The 21,804-nt window shown below is 40.5% G+C and overlaps 1 protein-coding gene across 2 annotated transcripts in view; it reads right to left on the reverse strand.

The window, feature by feature from the left end:
• The window catches only part of MYRIP (myosin VIIA and Rab interacting protein), a 411,738-nt gene that overhangs the window by 97,040 nt on the left and 292,894 nt on the right, over positions 1-21,804 (reverse strand). For both annotated transcript variants that reach the window (XM_017848758.1, XM_017848757.1), the window contains exon 4: positions 2,922-3,058. In XM_017848758.1, coding sequence (XP_017704247.1) covers positions 2,922-3,058 — 137 coding nt within the window. The remainder of the gene's footprint in view (positions 1-2,921; positions 3,059-21,804) is intronic.

The following is a 21,804-nucleotide window of genomic DNA, read 5'->3' on the forward strand; positions in this document are numbered from 1 at the left end:
ATGGAGTCTCGCTCTGTTGCCAGGCTGGAGTGCAGCAGCGCAATCTTGGCTCACTACAACCTCTGCCTCCTAGTACAGGCAAGTGCCACCACGCTGGGCTAATTTTTTTGTACTTTAGTAGAGACGGGGTTTCACCATGTTGGCCAGGATAGTCTCGATCTCCTGACTTCGTGATCTGCCCGCCTCAGGCTCCCAAAGTGCTGGATTACAGGTGTGAGCCACTGTGCCCGACCTGAATTAAGTGTTTTTATGGCAAACTACAGTGGTCCACATAATGAAGACGTTCTGTAGGTGAAAGGAGTTTTACACTAAGAGTCCTGGAGCATAGCACATGCCTTGGGCAATGCAGATTTTGCATATCATGTTCTGACAATTAAAATTCTGAAAATAAGTACCATTAGATAGAGTTGGAAGAACAGTGCTGAACTAATTACTCTGAGTTCTAGCTGAGGCTCTTGTTCTCAGTCTTGGCTGTACCTTAGAATAATACAGGCAACTTTAAAAAATATGTATACTGGATTCCACCTCCAGAAATTCAGCAGTAATTAATGGGGGGTGGACAACGATTTGGGGTATTGGAAGGTTTTTTACAAAGTACCCTCGGCGATTCTAATGTGTAGTCATGAATTGAGGATGGCAGATGACAAACCTACAAAGGGTACTGGGTAACAAGCAAAAGCTAATGAATGACTCTTAAGTCATCTCACACAACCAGGAGGCTACTTAAGCCCTGGAAGATTTCTCCCTACTTGAAGTGTAACTAAATTTCCTATGTAGCTTGTAGAATAGATCTCGTTGTTTTATGTCCATGGCTTTATATATTTGAGTACCATCTCATAAATTGTCTCCTGTCTGCCTGTCTTCATGTTTCTCCAAAAGAAATCTTCACTTAAATGGAGATATGAATAGTATTAAAGCAACTGATTGTCATATTTCTATGAAGCGGCTTGGTATCCATAAAATGCTTTGTTTTTGGACAGGGTCTTTCTCTGTCACCCAGGCTGGAGTGCAGTGGCACAATCATGGCTCACTGCAGCCTCAACCTCCTGGGCTCAAGTGATCTTCCCACCTCAGTCTCCTAAGTAGCTCAAAGGACAGGTGCATGCCACCACATCTGGCTAATTTAATTTAATTTTTTTTTCTTTTGTAGAGATAGGATCGTGCTATGTTGCCCACGCTGGTCTTGAACTCCTGGTCTCAAGTGATCCTCCTGACTCAGCCTCCCAAAGTATTGGGATTACAAGCATAAGCCACCATGCCTGGCGCCATAAAATGCTTTTAAGGTTGAACTAGTACAATAATGAGGATATAAGATGTGCCAGGCCTTGAGCCATGCTTTGGGAACACAGATAAACAAGCTACCACCTGCATATCACAGTCTGGCAGGAGAGGCAGCTGTGTAATCCTGAATGCACTGTGATATGTGATAAGTGCTGTGATTGAGGCTCAGATGAAGAAAGTGGTGAATCACAGAGGGCCCAGCACCTAAAGCTGCTTCAATCAGGGCAGATATTTATTCTTAGCAAAGAATTCTCCTTTGAAACTGATCCTTGTAAATTTCAAAGCCCTGCTAATACTAGCCTGCTTGGGATTCATGCCTGCCTTCTCCACTTGTGGAGACTTAGAGAGAAAGGGAAGGAAATAAAAATTCTGCTCTATTCTACAGGGTTTTCCACATGTTTGCTTTATTCCTCAATGTGCATTAAGTGGTAAAGAACACCTACGAGATCTGAATTTGGTGACATTTAAAGGGGCACATTCAGCATACCCGAGGATGTACAAGAGAGGAAAGGAGGATGGGATGCAAATGAGTGAGCCGATTCTATTCATGAACCTTCTTGAGATCTCTCTCTGGGTTGAAAAACTGCTAACAGTATGACTTTTAAGCTTTATTTCTTCTTTGCCTCCATTCCTACAGAACTTTTAGAGAAATTGGTGAAATGGTGATAAACATAGTATGTGGAAACCTTCAGCACTGCTCTCTTAGCTATAGCTTTCCTGAGCAGTTTGAAAGACAGAGATTCTAATAATGACAACAAAAGACCCTAATGATTCTCTATGTTTAGTGCCTCCATTCTATTTTCCCCATTGTCTAAGTGGCTGGCATATTTTTAGGTAAGACACAACCAAAGACTTTATTGAGAAAATGACGTAAAATAATGGTGGTGAAAAAGCTCCAAATTAGATGAATAAGGTTTGTTTTCTTCCTTGTTTCTCATGGATAAAAGCATTTGCCTGTGTTAGCCAAGTGATAAAAAAAAAAATCTGCCACTCGATAGAAAGAAACAGACTTTTGAAAAGGATGCTCTCCATATTCTGACTACCATTCTTTTCTACTGGCTGATCTAATAGGACTAAAGAATATAATTTCTCATTCCAATGCACTTGGTTGTCTCAACTGTATAAAAACAGCACAGGTAAAAAAAAAAATTCATCCTTCAAGTTTCCTGGGAGGAAGCAGACCCTTTTCTCACTCTCCCACCACATCAGCTTCTGGGCCATACGAACAGAATTTTGGAGTAAGAAGAAAGGAAGGTGGAGGGCATGCCCTCCAGGGACAGTTGTAGTCTCTCTGTAGCCAAGGGCAAATGACTTTCCAACGTTTTAATCATTAAGGGATGATGATCAAGAACACCTAATTTTTGATCTGAGATTAAAATAATCACAATTTGTAGAAGTACTTGGTGTTCACAGCTTCTAACTTATAAGCTCTAGCCCAGTGGGGATGCTGGAACCAAAAGAGTCAAAACATAGCAGAGTCTCTGGCATCCGTCCTTCTATTTCTGCTTCTCACTAGTGCCGGATAGTTAAGCAAATTTATCTGTCCCAGGTGAGTGTGCTCCAGTGTTCAGGGCCCCTGAGCCAGGCCTTCTACCCACCAGCCCACCAAAGACTCCCAGAGCGGCAGGAAGTGAGAGTACCTAGAATGTCGAAGCACGCACCACTCTCCAGCCGGTGCTTCCTGTACAGGTTCTTCAGAACCTTGGCACTGCCAAAGCGCTTGAAGCGGCTCTTCACATTATTGTAGAACCATTCCAGAGACTGGGCCCTCAGAAGCCTGAGGAAAACAGAATTAGACAACAGAAAATTAGAATTATTAAATGGTGAGTTGCAAAACTGCTACAATGCTTCACAGCTCTATCCATCAAGATGTGAAGTTTATTCCCCTTGAATCTGCGCTGGCCTTGTGACTTTCTCTGACCATAGAAAATGGTGAAAGTGATGTTGTGTGAATCCTGAGCCCTGCAGTTTCCTCTTTTGCTGCTCTTGGGAATCCCACAATCTTTATCACGTGAGTAAGCCCAAGTTTGCCTGTTGTGTGATGAGAAACACTTGGCCCAATCATCCCTCTTACCCCAGCCAGTAGCCAGCTAACTCCCAGACAGGTGAAAGAAGCCATCGGCCAATAGTTTGACTGGAGACAAATGAGTGACCTTAGGTGCGACCAGGAGAACCATCCACTAAGTCACTCCAAAGAGCAAACCAATAAATACTTGACATTTTAAACCATGAAGTTTCAGGGCATTTAATAGTAGGCTTTATATTTGATATTCTTACTGTATTAACAACATTTCTAATTCATCTTACAAAAATAAAAAGCACAAGGAAGATAGCAAAATTCTCTAGCCTCTTCCTCATTCAGATTGAAGCACTGTGAGGAAGTAGTTTCCTGGTTAATGCTACAATGGTTGGTATAAAACATTGGCAAGATCCAGGCTGGGTGCTGTGGCTCACGCCTGTAATCCCAGCACTTAGGAAGGCCAAGGCAGGTGGATCATTTGAGGTCAGGAGTTTGAGACCAGCCTGGCCAACATGGCAAAGCTCCATCTCTACTAAAAATACAAAAACCAGCTGGGCGTGGTTGCGCATGCCTGTAATCCCAGCTACTTGGGAGGCTGAGGCAGGAAAATCACTTGAACCTAGTAGGTGGAGGTTGCAGTGAGCCGAGACAGCACCACAGTACCACTGCACTCCCGCATGGGTGACAGAGTGAGATTCCATCTGGGAAAAAAAAAAAAAAAAAAGATTCTTCTCTTTTATGCCTGATGAGAACAAATTTCTAAAACCTTTCCATTTTGAAAACAGCTGTTTTCTTATTTTCTTATTATAAATGTAATAATACACACTCATTTTAGAAAATTCAGAAAAGCAACAGGAATATAAAGGCTTCCAATTCAATGGAAGAACAATTCCACATTTAGTTGCTCTTCTTTTCCAGACCCCAGTGAAATGTGAGAAGATATCCAAAGATAAAAAAACAATCTATACAAGGAAAGAATCGGGGTGAGAGCAAAATCAGAGATTTTGACAACGATAGCATAAAGGTAAGAAAGAACAGTGTCCTTCAGAACAGATGGAAGAGCTTGGACTCTAACTGGAAGGCCCAATTTTGAGTTGGTTGATTCAGAGAGCAGCCTTGGATTATGACAGTACTCAGAAAGGTAATTTAATGGTTGTGAAGACAATAATGAGGTCTCTTGGTCCCCCATCCCTACTCCGTAACAAATGGGCAATTGGTCTGAGGATGATTGGTCTTAGGCCCAAAAGATAAAGTGGTTCTCTTTTGAAGTTGAACAATCTACTTTAGATTTAAGACTTCAATATGGAGATTAACACCATACAGTGAAGCTATAGAGTTTGGATATTTGTCCCAGTTGCAAATCTCATGTTAACATGTGATCCCCAATGCTAGAAGTGGGCCTGGTGGAAGGTGTTTGGGCTTTGGAGGCATATCCCTCATGAATGGATTGCTGCCCTCCCTGTGGTAATGAGTTCTCACTCTATTAGTTCACTCGAGAGCTGGTTGTTGAAAAGACTGTGACAACCCTCCTTCTCTCTTGCTCCCTCTCTCACCATGTGACACACAGGCCCCCTTGCCTTCTGCTATAAGTAAAAGGTTCCTGAGGTTTTTACCAGAAGCAGATGCTGGCACCTTCTTGTAATGCCTACAGAACCATGAGCCAAACAAACCTCTTTTCTTTATAAATTACCCTGCCCCAAGTATTCCTTCCTAGCAACATCAATGGACTAATACAGAAGAAGCCTGTCTTGTTTGGCACTGGGGGAGCCCCTACATGCCTGCCCGTCAGATGTCATCCATGTATACCAAAGCAAAGCCTGTCAATTGCCTGCTTAACTCACAAACTTGGAGCTCTTGGTAAGCACTCCCACCTTTCAGCCCTAAACTCTTTCCAAAACAGAGGTCTATTGGGAATACTTATCTACCCAATGGCAGAGGAGGCCCATGTTGGTTACCTTTATTCACCAAGTCCTTTGTTCAAAATATGAATAGATGACAAAATCACCAGCCATTTGCAACAATCCAATGGCATAAGAAGAAAGAGCCAAGATAAACTAACAACAAGTAACAAAGGACAAAAAAAGATAACTCAAGGTATTGAAAGTAATTTAAACTCTAATTAATGTTCATAATGGTTTGAAAAGATACTGCATCCATGCAACAGGCTAGGGTGATGTGAAATATATGTAGAAGATAAGCAACAACTTATTGGAAATAGAAAACAGGATCAATAGAAAATTTAGTAGAAGACCTAAAAGTTAAAACCAACATAAATTTTCTAGACTGTACAATAAGAAGGCAAAAATATGGAATATACAAGAGAAAACAGACATGGGGGTTCAATTCAGGAGGTCCAGCATCTAACAGAATTCCAAAAGGAAGAAAAGAGAAAATGAAAGAGAGGGGATAAAACCAAAGACATCATAGAAGAAAATTTCCCCAAGCTAAGAAAGGGAAAAGTCTTTAGGTTAAGAGGGCCTACCAATTGCCCAAACAATAAATGGAACTTTAAAACAAAATAAAGCAGACAAACCTACCTTGCTACATCTTCATGAAAATTCAGATCCTCAAAGATAAGGAGAACTTAGGGGCTTCACACAGAAAAAAATAATATTTTGCAAAAGGATAAAAATAATGATGCTAAAATTTGTAGTCAATAACAATGAATGCTAGAAGACAGTAGAGCATAGATTTTCTAAGAATAAATGGCATGAACTTAGACTTCTATGTTCAGCCAATCCATCATCACAAGAGGGCAAAATAAAGACATTTTCAGACATGCAAGATTGCTTTCTGGAAAAGAAAATTCTCAAGGTGTATTCCAGGAGAACCAAAAGCCATCCACAAAAGAGGATCTTGGGACTCTAAAAAGAAGGAAACTGTCCCAGGAGTACAATGGAGAGAAGTCCCAGGATTGTGCAGCAGATCTGGAAGGTAGGCAGCCAAAATGGGGCATTCAATAAGTATATAATTAAGAATCTACATGGATGAAGAGAAATGGTGAAGAAGGAGCCACATCTTTCTTTTGTCAACAAGAATAAGGAAAGGCCATTAGAAGCTTTGGGAAAATCAAAATCAAAACCAAAAAGAGCTCAAGAAAATATGGTCTAACTATGAAACAAATGAAAAGTTGTATGATTTTGTAAACTAATTGAGTGGAAGAAGAAAGATGATGACCCATTTTTCTTCAAGGAGCCCACGTGTTACAGCCAAGAATAAGTTTTTTTTTTCTCTCCATGAATTTCAAGTCATGACTTTGGTCTCTAGAAGATAATATTTATATAATTTAGAAACTACTTAGTTTTCACCCTATTGATAGACAAAGCATAAAAGGATCACACTGTCAAGACATTTGCATTTGTTATTGAAAGAAAAATTAAAAATCATTGACAGCCTGATAGAAGCCTGGCTGTAAAGAGAAAGAGGAATGAGGGTAGTTCAGAGATGCTAATTTCCCCATCTTGCAGAATGGAGTCAAAATCTTACAGAATGCAGTCAAGACAGACTGTGTAAGGTATACATACCAACGATAATGGTTTCGATATGCTAAAGTCATAAAGGTCACCAGCATATAATAAAAGTTTTAATAAAACTTCCAAGGGGAAGGTAAGGAGATAGGAAAAAGTGAACTATTCATAAAAGTCGAAAGTTGACGAATCAATGAATGGCAAGATAAACATATTATTTAGGATTATTGTGGTAGCCCCCAGAAATGTTTAAATGTGATTCCCTGGGGGACTGGGACTTGGCAAGGAGTTGGGGATATGCAATCCTTTTAATATCTTTTACTGGCTGAATTTATTTTAACCAAGTACATGTATTATTATAAAACTGAAATAAAACAAGCAAAAGAAGATTCAGAAAACTACCCCAAGTTCTACTACTGGAACCTGACATTAGATGAGTGTTCTTTCAGACTTCCATGCAAGGTGGTTTATAATCAGCCTACATAGAGATTGGGAGGGGCCCTGGGACTCATGGTGGGGGGTGTGTGTGTGCATACATGCATGCGAATGTGCATGTGCTCATGTGTATGTGTGTGCATGCATGTGTATGTGCATGTGTGTGTGTGTGTATTCATGCAGGCACACAGAGAAGGCAGGGACCAAGAGGTCAGTCTAAAGCTGGTTGGTGCTGAAGGGGCTCCAGGGCCAGAGCAGCTCTGAGAGACCAAATTTTTTCACAGAGAGGACGTGCTCCCTCTTCCCACAAAGTTTAGCAGACAGGGGCTGTGGGGCAGCAGCAGGGCAGCCACCTGGAGTGTCCAGGAAACAGTGATGGCGGCAGTGGGGAGGTGCCCCTTTTAAACGGTTAGTGACTTCAGTGAAGAAAAAAAGCCACAAATGGGTTTTCCTGAGCACATGTGTCTTTCAGTACATACAATGTTCACACTATCTTTTAACAAACATGCTCACACTGGCTTTGATCTTGCTGTTCCCTCTGCCTATAATACAGTTCCCCACAGATAGTCTCAGGCTCAGTCCAACACTTCATTCAGGCCTCTGTGCAAATATCACTTCTCTTGGGAGGCCTTCCCTGACGATCTTTGCAAAAATGCCACTACCACGCCAACATGTCTGTCCTCTTACTCTGATTTTATTCCTTATATTTTTATAGAATACTTCTTTGTACCTATTTAGCGATATGTAATTGTCTATGATTAAGTAATTATAACAATAATCACTATATCAACATATTGACAAGTATTAATTTGTTTGTTATCTATAAGCTCAAGGACATAGGCTCAAGGAAGACATTTTTTTTCCCACTCCTGTATCCCATGTGCCTAGACCACTAAAGTGCACCTAGTAGTCACTTGATAAAATCCAGTACGTGATGGACAGACATTGTTTTATAACTTGTTTTTTCCACTTAGTATTCCTGATTGACTGTAATGTTGTTGGAGTCTTCTCCCATGACATCTTCAGTCACCTCAGAGTTCACCATAGTATGGACACAGCAAGCTTTATATAACTGATCTCCAATCTTTGAACCTTGAATCCTTCCCATTTCTTCTGCATTAAAAACGGTTCTGTGATGGATATGCTGCCAGCTAAACAATTTCACATATCCATAGTTGTGGATCCTAGAAGTAAAGCAGCCAGGTTCAAAGATGCAACTTTTTCAGAAAACTTGCACCAATTTACACTTCCCACCCATGGTGTGAGATTCTAAAGTCCCTCTCAAAGTGGCCTCATATTAAAGAGAAACCCCTGAAAGAGTCACCAACTGGTCCATGGCAAAGCCCACTTCTGGTCCCCAAATGCAGCTCAGGAAGGAGAATGAAAGGGCAGAAGGCAAACATTATCTTCTCCCCTCTGGTATGGTTGAAAAACTGAAATTGAAATTGAGAGGTTTGTCTTCCTCATTGAGGGAGAAAAAGCACTTATCTAACACAATATACCAAATGTATAATTTCTTTCACATAAAACTTCATCATATAATCAGTGTCACTATTATGAAAAAATGAGCACAATTTTTTGAGTGCTTGCTCTGTCTGCCAAAAGTTTTCCTTGCATCACCTTATTTAATTCTTGCAGAGTACAGTGCAGTGGTAGGCACATGGGTGCGGGTGCTGGTGAAGTGGCCCAGGTCCTGGCATTTACTACAAAGTGTGGTCTTGAACACATGACTTAATCCCTCTAAGCCTCAGTTTCTTCATCTATAAGATGGGGATGATGACAGTAACCACCTTATCACGCTGTTTTGAAGATTAAATTATATAACATAAACAATAAGGTGCCTGGCATCAGAACAGGGCTTGATAATTTCTTCTAATAGCTCTAAAATGATGAGTCCTCTCTTTCATAGAGGCATAAATCAACATGCAGAAAGAGTGAGTTCCTTGCCCAAAGGAGCAAACTCTTGAGCAGGGATTAAAAACTGGGAGCTTGCAATCATGCACAAGTGCTATTCACAGGCACCCAGCATGAATAGAGACTCTCTCTCTCCAATTTATTTTACTATAGAATTTTAATTTATTACAAGAAGCATCTGTCATTTTTATTAAAAAAAAAAAAACACTGATAAAGCTATTTTCAGAATTTAGAATAATGTAACAGAAAAGAAAGGAAATACAGAAAGCCTTGCTTCTGGAAATCACACCCTCTGGGCCTATGATTTATTTGATATCTTTAAAAGCACAAAAGAAATGCAACTGCAGAAGAGAAATCTTCTCCAGCCTCCTTCTTCCACACACTGCCCTGCTCTCTGAGCAGATGGTCACCAGAAAGGCTCAGCTCTGCAGCTGGAAGGGTCCACATGGTATCAGTGGAGGACAGTTGTTATTGTGCCCCTCATTCTTCTAAAAGGGACATTTCTTTTCCTTTTGGGACACTCCTCCCTCCCTCTCCAACTTAGTCTATGTGGTTCTGGAAGGCTGGGTACCACTCCTGGCACTAGTGTTGATGGTCTCATGACTCACACTTGCCATTGGGGTTGAGCTGGGAGCTTCTACTGGAGACCTTGGTAACAGATGCCCCCTTTCTGCAGGGCTGGCTCCATGACAGAATGAAAGCCTAGAGGTTCAAAAGCAGATCTGACAGTCGGGAGGGACAGGATTTTGTTGATATACTTAGAACACCTGTATCTACTCAAGCTTAAAGTCAATCCCTGGACTTTACTATTATATACGCCAATATTTTCTCTTGTTTGTTCAAGCCTTTTTGAGTTGAGTTTTTATTATTTGCAACCAAGAGTCCTAATATCATGTTCTAAGTTCCAGACAGCCCGAGAAGACTTTAAGTGCATCATTGGATGAGTTCTCCATTCACTGCTTATACCAAAACTCTACAGCATTCCGAAGTATTTTAATGAACTTAAAATAGAATACCTCAGCTTACTTAAGTCTCAGAGTGGAATTAGGGCACCAGCCTGGAGCTGCAGGGAGGTGGAAGACAACAGTAAATGGTGGGGAATGATCTGTAAAACCACAGGCCGATTTGGAGAGCAGAAAACTTTTCCTTAAAAAGTAATATGCTTTATGTCACATACAAAAATGATAAGATGTGTGAGATAGATATGTTAACTAGCTTGATTTAATTATTCCATAATGTATATATATCAAAATATCACATTGTACCCCATAAATATATACAATTATTGTTTGTCAATTAAAAATAAAATTTAAAAAATAAATTTACTTTCTGCCAGGAAAAAGTAGTAATGCGTTTTCAATTATGATTTGACTTAGAGTTAATGTAGAGAGCTTTTCTGGAAGCTCTTCCTTGGGGCTTCCAGGAAAGGCTCAGTCATGATTATCTTCATTTGATATTACTGATTTTATTGCATTTATTTAAAAACTTATGGCTCAGAGGAAACTCACAGGATGCATGTGGCTCATGGGTAGAGGTGTGGGGAACGGGCTGTGAGGACCCCAGCACCCCGGGTGGACTGGCTAAGTGTGCAACTCCCTGGCCCATGCTCAGGTGTCTGCTTTCCGATTAAACATGCACAACTGCAGGCAAGGCTAGATGAGAAGAATCTTTGTGTCGGCATGCTGCTGAAATAGAAGAGAGGGTGGAATCCTGTGTCAGTGCATGGACTCATTCATTTGTTCACTCACTCATTCTTTCATCCTTTCACTATGTATTGAGAGCCCACTATGTGCCAGGCACTGTGTTAGACGTATAGAAGTGACAAAAGAGAACAGGGCCTTAACCAACAGTGCTGCCAGACTAATCTGTTCAAAGAGTGCTAGGTAAGTCAGGAGATGGAATGGAAAGTCAGGTAAAAGGCATCTTGGGCATGGTTGGACTGCCTGTGTCTCACAGGTCCTGGGTTCTGTATCATTCCCACAAATGTGTGAGAAACCAGAATCTACCTGCTTTCTGTCCCAGGCATTTTCTCTCATAATCAAACTGCTTCTGCTAAGCTTCAGTAGGAGTGTACGAGTGGTGGCTTAGGAAGAAAGGGAGATGCTCTCCTGGTGATGAGATTTATAGGGAAAAGCTTTCCAACTTGGAACTGTCCAGAGTTGTCCATGCTTGATTTCCCTGACTTATTTTTTAAAAGATTCCAAGTTGGCCAGACTCAGTAGCTTACGCCTATAATCCCAGCAGTTTGGAGGCCAAGTCAGTCAAATTGCTTGAGCCCAGGAGTTCGAGACCAGACTGGGCACCATGGCAAAACCCCATCTCTACAAAAAATACAAAAATTAGGCACAGTGGTACATGCCTATAGTCCCAGCTACTCCAGAGGCTGAGGTAGGGGGATAGATTGAGCCCAGGATGCAGAGGTTGCAAGGTACCAAGATTGCACCACTGCTCTCCAGCCTGGGCAATGAAGCCAGGCCCTATCTCAAAACAAAAAACAAAACAGAACAACAACAACAAAAAACATTCCAAGTTATCCCTGAGATCCCTGAGGATGATTACACAAAGATTCTTAGCTCTGTATAGTTTCACAAACTTAAGCAGGATAGTCTCTTAAAATATCAAAGCTTTTAAAAAATCAACTGCAGGCCAGGTGCGGTGGCTCATGCCTGTAATCCCAGTACTCTGGGAGGCCGAGACAGGTGGATCACTTGAGGTCAGGAGTTCGAGACCAGCCTGACCAACATGGTAAAACCCCGTCTCTACTAAAAAATACAAAAATTAGCTGGGCATGGTGGCAGGCACCTTAATCCCAGCTACTTGGGAGGCAGAAGCAGAAGAATCATTTGAACCTGGCAGGTGAAGGTTGCAATGAGCAGAGATCGAGTCATTGCACTCAAGCCTGGGGGACAAGAGTGAGACTTCTCCCAACAACAACAACAACAACAACAACAACAACAAGAAAATCAACAGATACTACCCAAAGCAATCTACGGGTTCACTGCAATCCCTATCAAAATACCAGTGAAATTCTTCACTGAAATAGAAAGAAATTCCTAAGATTTGTATGGAGCCACAAATGATCCCGAATAGCCAAAGCAATCCTGATCAAAAAGAACAAAACTAGAGGCATTATATTATCAGACTTCAAAATATACTACAAAGCTGTTGTAACCAAAACAGCATGGTACTGGCATAAAAACAGACACATAAACCAGTGGAGCAGAGTAGAAAACCTCCAATTTAATCCACATATCTACAGCTAACTGATTTTTGATTAAGGTGCCAAGAACACTCACTGGAGAAAAGACAGTCTTTTCCACAAATGGGGCCAAGAAAACTGGATATCTATATACAAAAGTATGAAACTAGACTCCTATCTCTCACCCTACACAAAAATCATCTCAAAATGGATCAAAGAACTAAACGTGAGACCTAAAGTAATAAAACTGTTAGAAGAAAACATAAGGGAAATGCTTCTGGACATTGGTCTGAAAAAGGATTTTATAAATAAGGCCTCAAAAGCACAGTCAACAAAAGCAAAAATAAACAAATGCAATTAAATTAACAGCTTCTTCACAACAAAGGAAACAACTGACAGAGAAAAAGACAACCTACAGAACGGGAGAAAATATTGGCAGACTATTAATCAGACAATGAGCTAATATTCAGAATATACAAGGAACTGAAGCAACAGCAAAAAACCAAACAATCCAATTAAAAAATGGGAAAATGATCTGAAAAGACATTTAAAAGAAGACATACAAATGACTGGATCTCATCCTTTCTTATGGCCGAACAGTAGTACTCCACTGTGAATAAGTCAGGCACAGAAAGACAAACATTGCATGTTCTCACTTATTTGTGGGATGTAAAAATCAAAACAGTTGAACTCATGGAGATAGAGTGTAGAAGGATGGTTACTAGAGGCTAGGAAGGAAGGTTAGTGGGAGGTGGAGAGGGAGATGAAGATGGTTAATGGGTACAAAAAAATCGTTAGAATGGATAAGACCCAGTATTTGATAGCACAACAGGGTGACTATAGTCAATAATAATTTAATTGTATATCTTAAGATAATTGAAATCATAAAATTAGATTGTAAGACAGTCTAATTTTGAGGATAAATGCTTAAGGGGATGGATCTCCATTTTTCATGACGTGATTATTATACATTACATGCCTGTGTCAAAATATCTCATTACTCCATAAATATATACACCTATTATATACCCATAAAAATTTTTAAAAAGACATACACAAATTGGCCAATGAATACGTGAAAAAATGCTCAAATTACTAATCATTAGAGAAATGCAAATCAAAACCACAATGAGGTATCATCTCACCCCAAGTAGCATGGCTATTTTCAAAAGAACAAAAAAATAACAAATGCTGATGAGGATGCAGACAAAAGGGAACTCTCACACACTATTGGTGGGGATGTAATTAGTAGAACCACTATGGAGAACAGTGTGGAGGTCCCTCACCAAACTACAAATAGAACTACCATGTGATTCAGCAGTCCCACTACTGGGAATTTATCCAAATGAAAGGAAATCATTATACCGAAAAGACATCTGCACCCCCATGTTTATTGCAGCAATATTCACAGCAGCCAAGATATGGAATTAACCTAAGTGTTCAACAACAGATGAAGGGATAAAAGATGTGGTATATACAAGAATGGCTAATATTAAAAAGACTGACAATACATAGTGCTGGTAATGATGTGGAGCAACTGGGTCTCTCATATGTTGCTAGTAAAAACAGTTTGGTGAATCCTTACAAAGTTAAATATATACTGGTTACTATACAATACAGTAATTCCATTGTCAAGTATGGAACTCAACAGAAACGACATGTCTACACAAAGACTTGTACATGAGGCATAGAGATCCACTATCTTGTCTCACCACTGTCCAAGACACAGACATGGCTTCTGTTTGCAAGTCCCTATGAAATATTTCTTTTAAGAAAATAAAAGATGGCACAAGAAAACTTATAGCAATTTTGTTCATAACAGCCAAAACACTGGAAACTGATCAAATGTCCATCAGCAGGTGAATTGATAAACAAATTAAACTGTATGCACAAATGGACTATTATTCAACAATAAAAAGGAACTGCTGGCAGGGTTTGGTGGCTCACGTCTGTAAACGCAGCACTTTGGGAGGCTGAGGTGGGTGGATTGCTTGAATCCAGGAGTTCAAGACCAGTCTGGGCAACATGACAAAACCTCATATCTACTAAAACTACAAAAATTAACTGGGTGTGGTGGCGTGTATCTGTAGTCCCAGCTACTTGGGAGGCTGAAGCAGGAGGATTGCTTGAGACCAGGAGTTCGAAGTGGCAGTGAGCTATGATTGTGCCACTGCACAACAGCCTGGGCAATAAAAGGAGACCCTAGGCCGGGCGCGGTGGCTCAAGCCTGTAATCCCAGCACTTTGGGAGGCCGAGACGGGCGGATCATGAGGTCAGGAGATCGAGACCATCCTGGCTAACACGGTGAAACCCCGTCTCTACTAAAAAATACAAAAAACTAGCCGGGTGAGGTGGTGGGCGCCTGTAGTCCCAGCTACTCAGGAGGCTGAGGCAGGAGAATGGCGTAAACCCGGGAAGCGGAGCTTGCAGTGAGCTAAGATCCGGCCACTGCACTCCAGCCCGGGCAACAGAGCGAGACTCCGTCTCAAAAAAAAAAAAAAAAAAAAAAAAAGAGACCCTGTCTCAAAAAGGAAAAAAAGGAACTGCTGATATAAATGACATGAATGAACCTCAAAAACGTTATGCTAAATAGAATATTTAAATTAAAATTGCAATTGTATTATTCCACTTACATGAAATATTAACAGAAGCAAAATTAATCTACATTGACAAAAAGCAGATCATTGTTTACATGGAGCCAGCAGTGGGACTGACAGCAAAGGGGCACAATGAAACTTCTCAAGAAGTTGGAAATGTTCTATATCTTGATTGTGGTAGTGGTTATATGATTGTATATATTTGTCAAAACCTGTTGAACTGTACACATAAAATGGATGCAACATACTCTTTGTAAATTATACCTTAATAAGGTTTAACCCCCAAAAAGAATAATTTTAAAATACAGATGCAATACAAAAAATATGGTATATATACACCATGAAATACCAGTCAGCCATGAAAAAGAATGAATTTCTGTCATTCATGGCAACATGGATAGAACTGGAGGACATTACATTAAGTGAAATAAGCTAGGAAGAGAAAGTTAAACACAGCATGTTCTCACTCATATGCGGAAACTAAATAAATTGATCTCATAGGAGTAAAAAGTAGAGCAGAGGATACAAGAGGCTGGGAAGGGTAGGGGGAAGAAGATGATAGGAAGAGACTTATTAAAAGATACAAAATGACAGCTGGATAGAAGGAATAAGTTCTAGTGTTCTATACCACAGTAGGATGACTATAGTAAACAATAATATATAATATAGTGTCAAATAGCTAGATGGAGAGTATTGAATGTTCCTGACACAAGGAAGTGATAGATGTTTGAGATGACAGCTATGCTAATTACCCAGATCTGATCACTACACGTGATATGTATCAAAACATCACTATGTACTCCATAAATATGTAAAAGTATTATCTGCTAATAAAAAACCTTAATGTTGGAAAAAAGGCATGGAAATTTATAACTTCTATTAACTAAGGGGAAATGTTAAGTATCTTAAGATTCTCAGAGAAAGAGAAAGCTGGTATAAAATAGTTTTTAAGAACTAGGTTATTAAAATTTAAACATTTCTTGATTTTATCTTTCAGTATGGTGTAATTCCTCTAAAATTGAAAATTTTAATATGATCTTTTGGAAATAATCAACAGCAAACCTTCAAAATTTACCAATGACAACACAGTTAGAATTCATTACTTTAAGTCCTTTGAGCTACAGTTTTCTCATCTGCAAAATGGGATAGGTTGTGCCTTACAGGGCTAGAGGAAGAATTAGATAGCTCAACGGAGAGCTCCCAGAGAAAGACCAGACCTTGGTACTCACTGGGGGAGCCAGCAGAGTCTGAATGTGAGTGAACACACTTTTCCTGCATGGCCTCTGTGCATTTGTCCTGTACCAAATGCTGCAAATGAGTGATTCTCAGGAGGGGACATGTGTCTTAATGCGGGCAACAGCATTATTTGTTGGCAGAAGTGTTGTTTTCTGAACACATATGTTCTTGGAGATTCTATGGTGACCTGTCCTTCTACTTTGCTCCATTTCCTTAGGGAGAATAATTGTAATGAAGCGTTTTATTGATGGGACACAAAGCAAGACTGAGGATAACAGACTGCTGCTCAGATGATGTAAATTAATTTATGACATAGATGTATGACCAGATCTGTCCTGCAAGAGCTCATATAGTTGTCAGGATAAGAGAGTGCCCTAAAGACCAGAGGCAAGAGGCTGGGGTGTGGCCATCTTTCTATTGAAGCTTCCCCTGAAGGAAGGAATGAGTGAGTGATGTGTTCCAGGACAGGTTGGGCAAGTGCCTTGGAATTACACTGGAAAAGTACAGCACTATGGATAAAGACAATGCTCTGGGGCCAGGGAGAAAAGAATTCACATTCTGAAGCTCTCTCTTTCTGGAAGTGCCGCGTCAGGCAGTTATTCTACCTCTTGGTGCCTTGAACTTCATCAGAAGGGAAACAACAAAAGCTCCTACTCCTACAACTTGGCTGTGGAGATTAAATGACAGATAGAACATAAAGCATGTTGCAAAGTCTAGCACTGAACACTGTGCAGTCTGAAGTCCACGTTATCAGTAGTACCATTATTAGCACAGGTTCTGAGCCTGGGTTCCGGTCCCTGCTCTGCCACCTCTTAACTGTGTGACTTTGGGCAAATTAACCTTTCTCTGCCACCATTTTCTCACCTGTAATACAGGGATAATAATGGCACTATGGGGTTTTGTGAGTAGTTGAGAGAAGAATCCAAGTAAAATACTCATCTCTGACACAATAAAACCAATCACTATCCTCGTCACGGTCAAGAGTGCTTTAGAGGAAGTTTGTGTAGATGGGGAGTGTCAGGTGTCCCACTCTGAGAGTGTCTAAGGGAACAGATGAGGAGAGCTGGGGTTTAACAGAGGTACGGTCTGGGTAGGCAGAGAGGTGAGAAGCTCTGTTGCACACTGAACAAACAGCAGGAGGAATGGCTGCATGCTGCCTCCCATCAGAAATAAGCATCTTCACAGATTAAAGAGACTAACTTCCTCATTCCCCCAAATAGTCTGTTTCTTCTGTATGGAGATTTACAACTGACAAAGTGCTTGCAGGAGGGCCATCCCCGGCAATTCCATTCTGGGAATCTCCTCAGAGAGGCACTCACATGTGTCCCAAGGGTGTTCACTGAAGATTTGCTTATAACTGAAGAAAATGTAAGCAACCTTGGTTCATTCATTCAGTCATTGTTCACTCATTCACTTACTCATCTGATATATACTGAGCACCCAGCATGTGCCAGATGCTGATGTAAACACTGAGTGTACAGGAGTGGACAAGATGGGCAAGGCTCCCAGTCTCATGATGTTCACATGCTAGAACAACAGGCAGATTGGCTGACAGATAACTAGATCTATTCTATGTTGGTGTGGCAAGTGCCATGAGAAGAAATGCAGCAGAATAAGAGGAGGAGAAAGTGACTGAGTGGGGGAAGGGGAGCTATGTTTGCAGGGTGGTTAGGGAAGGTGTCTTTTGTACAGAGGCAAGGAGAGAGAGTGAGCCATGTAGAATCTGGGGCAAGAGCATTCCAGGTGGAAGGAACAGGAAGTGCGAAGGCCCTGAGACATGAGCACCATTTGCATGTTTGAGTAAACAAAGTCAGTGTGGCTGGTGTGGTGTGAACAAGGTAAGGAGTCCTTCAATAAGACAATGATGAAATAAACTGTGATTAATTCATTTAACAAGAGATTATATGTACAATGGTATTAAATAAAAAACCAAATCTATGCTTCTCAACATGTTTAATGTAGAAATATAAACTTCAGAACTTTATGTATGCATGATGCCATTAATGTAAACTGAAAACGCCACACAGAGCAATAGTGTACATCTTGTTAGTCATACATAAGTTGTAAAATGAAATAACATGCATGGGAACAATATATCCAATTTAAGAGGGAAAAGAAAATGGAGTTAGAGAGTCACAATAGAGCTGGAACCATACTGGAAAATGTTTTGTCTTCTTAAAATCTATGCTGGTGGGTCCATGAGCGTTGTCAAATCTATATGATTTGTAGATGGGTGTCTTTATAGCATGCCAAAAACTTCTGAGAATGTTGGAAACATTCCACAGTACGACCAAACAAAATTCAAAACATACATTTTTTTTTTCCTTTTTTGGGAGACAGAGTCTGTTGCTCAGGCTGGAGTACAGTGGTGCGATCTCGGCTCACAGTAATCTCCGCCTCTTGGGTTCAAGTGTCACCTGCTTCAGCCTCCTGAGTACTAGGGATTACAGGCATGAGCCACTGTGCCCAGCCTCTGAACATACATACTTTCTACTTATTTCCCCCATTATTCTTAATAAAGCCTCATCCAACTTTCTCACCTCTTCTCTAAGCATAAATCTTTATCATGATACCTCACAGCAGTATTTTAATTAATTATTTAGGGATCTGCCTGTGCTGCTAAGTTAAGCATCCATCAAGAGAAGGGCCCATGGCTGGTCCCATGCATTCTGCAGACACAACTTGTTGTTTGTCCTATTACACCAGGCCTCCTAAGACGATCTCTACAAACAGAACATGATTACAGCACATTGGTTTTTTTGTATACCTAAGATGTGAGCACCTCTTAAGCTCTTACCTTTCTTGGCATCACAGGAGCGTTTTTAATCAGTGAGTGGATGAATTCTTATTTTCACAACTGACTCAATAGACATGAATTTCTTTAGCAGTCCTTCCAGCCCTGTACTGTTGTTGTTTATGCAGACTTTGTCTTCTTCCTTCAGTTCCATCACTCCAGGCACCACACAGTGTGGCCTTCTGTGTTCTCCTCAGCACTGAATACCACACAGGTGTCCACAGAGACCTCTGACCACATGTCAGTCTATTACAGTTTTGTTAGTTTCCACCATGGGCCAATGCTCCATCAGCTGACATGAGCACCTCCACGGCAGTGCACTAGCTTCAACAAAGGCAATATGCTGGAAGACTCTGAGGAAGAAGGGCTGAACTGGGATGGGCGATAAGTCCAAGTCCCAGCTGGACTGCCAGCACATGCTGTGTGCCTTTGGTGGGATCAGCCACTGGATGCTATGCCCATCTTTTTGTATCAGTCTCATGCCCTGAGGGGTTAGGCAGAGATTCTGTACCAACCCTAGAGGAAGGCTGGTGGAGAGGCAACCCTCTGGGTGGCCAACGTCCAAGCTGAAAAGGAAAGGCTAGGCAGTACCCTCATGCCCTCAGGGTGGGGCTTCCCAAAGAGTCTCATCTTGTATCAGATTCACTGAGAGGTCAAAATCCTAGGGGAACCCAGGGCCCCTACCTATTCTAGCTCAGGGCCCTGGCCCAGAAAAATATACAAATTTGGCCTTACACTTCTCACTTCCAGAGCTCTTGGGCTTCTGGAGAATTGCTTAGCCACAGAACAGTCCAGCTCTTGAGGAATGAAAATGTGACAACATCATTTTTAGGAGCTACAGGTGGGCAGGTGGCAAAAGCAGAGTGTCCTTTGTTTCACAGCTACAGGTTTATCTGCTGGGTTTGCAGTTCAAGGGAGGAAAGAACATTTATTTGAGAACTTCTTAGGTGGCAACTGGTGGGTGATATGCTTCGGAGTAAACCTCTCTTCTGTAACTAAGTTCTAATTTAAAAAAAAGTGAGGCTCATTTTTCTGCAGCTATAGAGACAATAGCATATTTTCTAAACCCTCTAAGTCTTTTTTTTTAACCCCTCTCAGCCTTACCTTATTACTTGGTATCTCAATGTCTTCCCTAATTCCCAGCTCAGGGAAGGCATTCAGAAGAAAATTGATTCTATAAGCATTAAAAATTTGATTTCTTAAAAAATGATATAAGCACATTTTAGATTCATTTTGCTATCATTTATTGACAGCCTCCCCAACCCAAGCTACTTCAAAATAAGTCTTTTCTACATGGAGAGAACCCTTGTTTATATGTCTAGATATTCAGAAGGGGCCCTTCCCACAAGGTAGAAGAAGATGAAGAGAAGCTCTCATTGAAAAAAAAATTAGGGATATTTTCTAGTTAAGAAAAGTTTTGGAAAAGAGGAGATATGAGGGAGGGGAAACTTGTCCTGTCAGATGTTAAGATACATTACACATATATAATAATGAAAACAATGTGGCGTGTTTAAAACACAGCTATAAATAGAAAAGGAAACCCTGAAAGATAATGTACCAAAATGTAACTGCTGATATCTTCAAATAGTGGTAATATGGGTAACTTTATTTTTTCAAATTGCATAAATATACACTATTTTAAAAACAGAGAAGAAAGATACTACAACTTTGATGAAATTTTCCAAGTAAGAAGAAAGAAGATCATATCCCCTAAAGTGTATTATGAAGGTCTGTAGCCACAGAGAGGATAAGATGGGAGCTCTACCCTCCTCACTTACTTGTGTGTGATATTGGGAGGGTCATGTACTCTCTTTGAACCTGCTTCCCACTTAAAAATAATGTTTATAAAATCTACCTCACAGGCTGTGAAATTAAAAACAATGTCACAAAGCACCTATTACAATATTGGCACATAGCAGGAATGCATCCGAGAGTGAGGGTGACAAGCTACAAGAAATACAGTAAAAAATAACAAACATAGAGATACATCTAGGTAAGAGTTGGTACCGAATGTAAAAATAAGAATCAAAACACTACCAAGCTTTGCTTATATGGAGTTTAGATTCATGGGGGTTCACTATACCCTGGCATAGAAATCACTAACAGAAAAGCTGTATTCCCATTTTTTTTTTTGGAGCATGGGGGCAGGTAGATGGGTTGCAATTTTTCACAATGGCAATTCTTCAAAATTCTCATAAACAACTTCTAGGTTTGTATGGACCATCCATCTTTATGGAGTTTAGTTCAATACAGGCATATTTTTTGAGCATTTTGCTGTGCCAAGTCTAGTTCAAAATACTGGGGTTATGAAGGTGACTAAGACCAAGTGCTACCCCTGTGAGCTCACAGGGTAAGAGGAAATGATGCTTCTGGGTTCAGGTGCATGGGTTGTGATGGTCATATAACTAGCCAGGATAGGAATATAGGAAGAGGATCAGGTTTAGAGGGAAGGCAGAAAGTTTAGGTAGGACAATTAAATTTGCAGTACCCATCACATCCCCAGGTGGTGAGACCTAGTGGGCATTTGGATATACCAGTCTGGATACACACACACACACACACACACACACACACGAACACACATATGTATATTTTTAGGAGGGTAGAAATTTGGACTAGAAATATAGATTTAGGACCTCCTTGATCCATAGGTAGTATTAAGCCAATAATGGGTATATTGCAAGTATAAATGATCATTATCATTATTTTACTGAGGAAAATGAAAACAAGTAATTTGCTGATATGTCACTGACTAAACTAGAAGCAAATCTGGGAACAGACTGTAGACATCATTCTTGGGTCAGTGCCTTGACATCTGATCAGGTTGCTTTTCTTCCAGAAATCTTAGTAGTGTTCTTATG

This window comes from Rhinopithecus bieti, unplaced genomic scaffold (genome assembly GCF_001698545.2).
Source record: "Rhinopithecus bieti isolate Rb0 unplaced genomic scaffold, ASM169854v2 scaffold_31446, whole genome shotgun sequence".
Classification (NCBI taxonomy): Eukaryota; Metazoa; Chordata; class Mammalia; order Primates; family Cercopithecidae; genus Rhinopithecus; species Rhinopithecus bieti.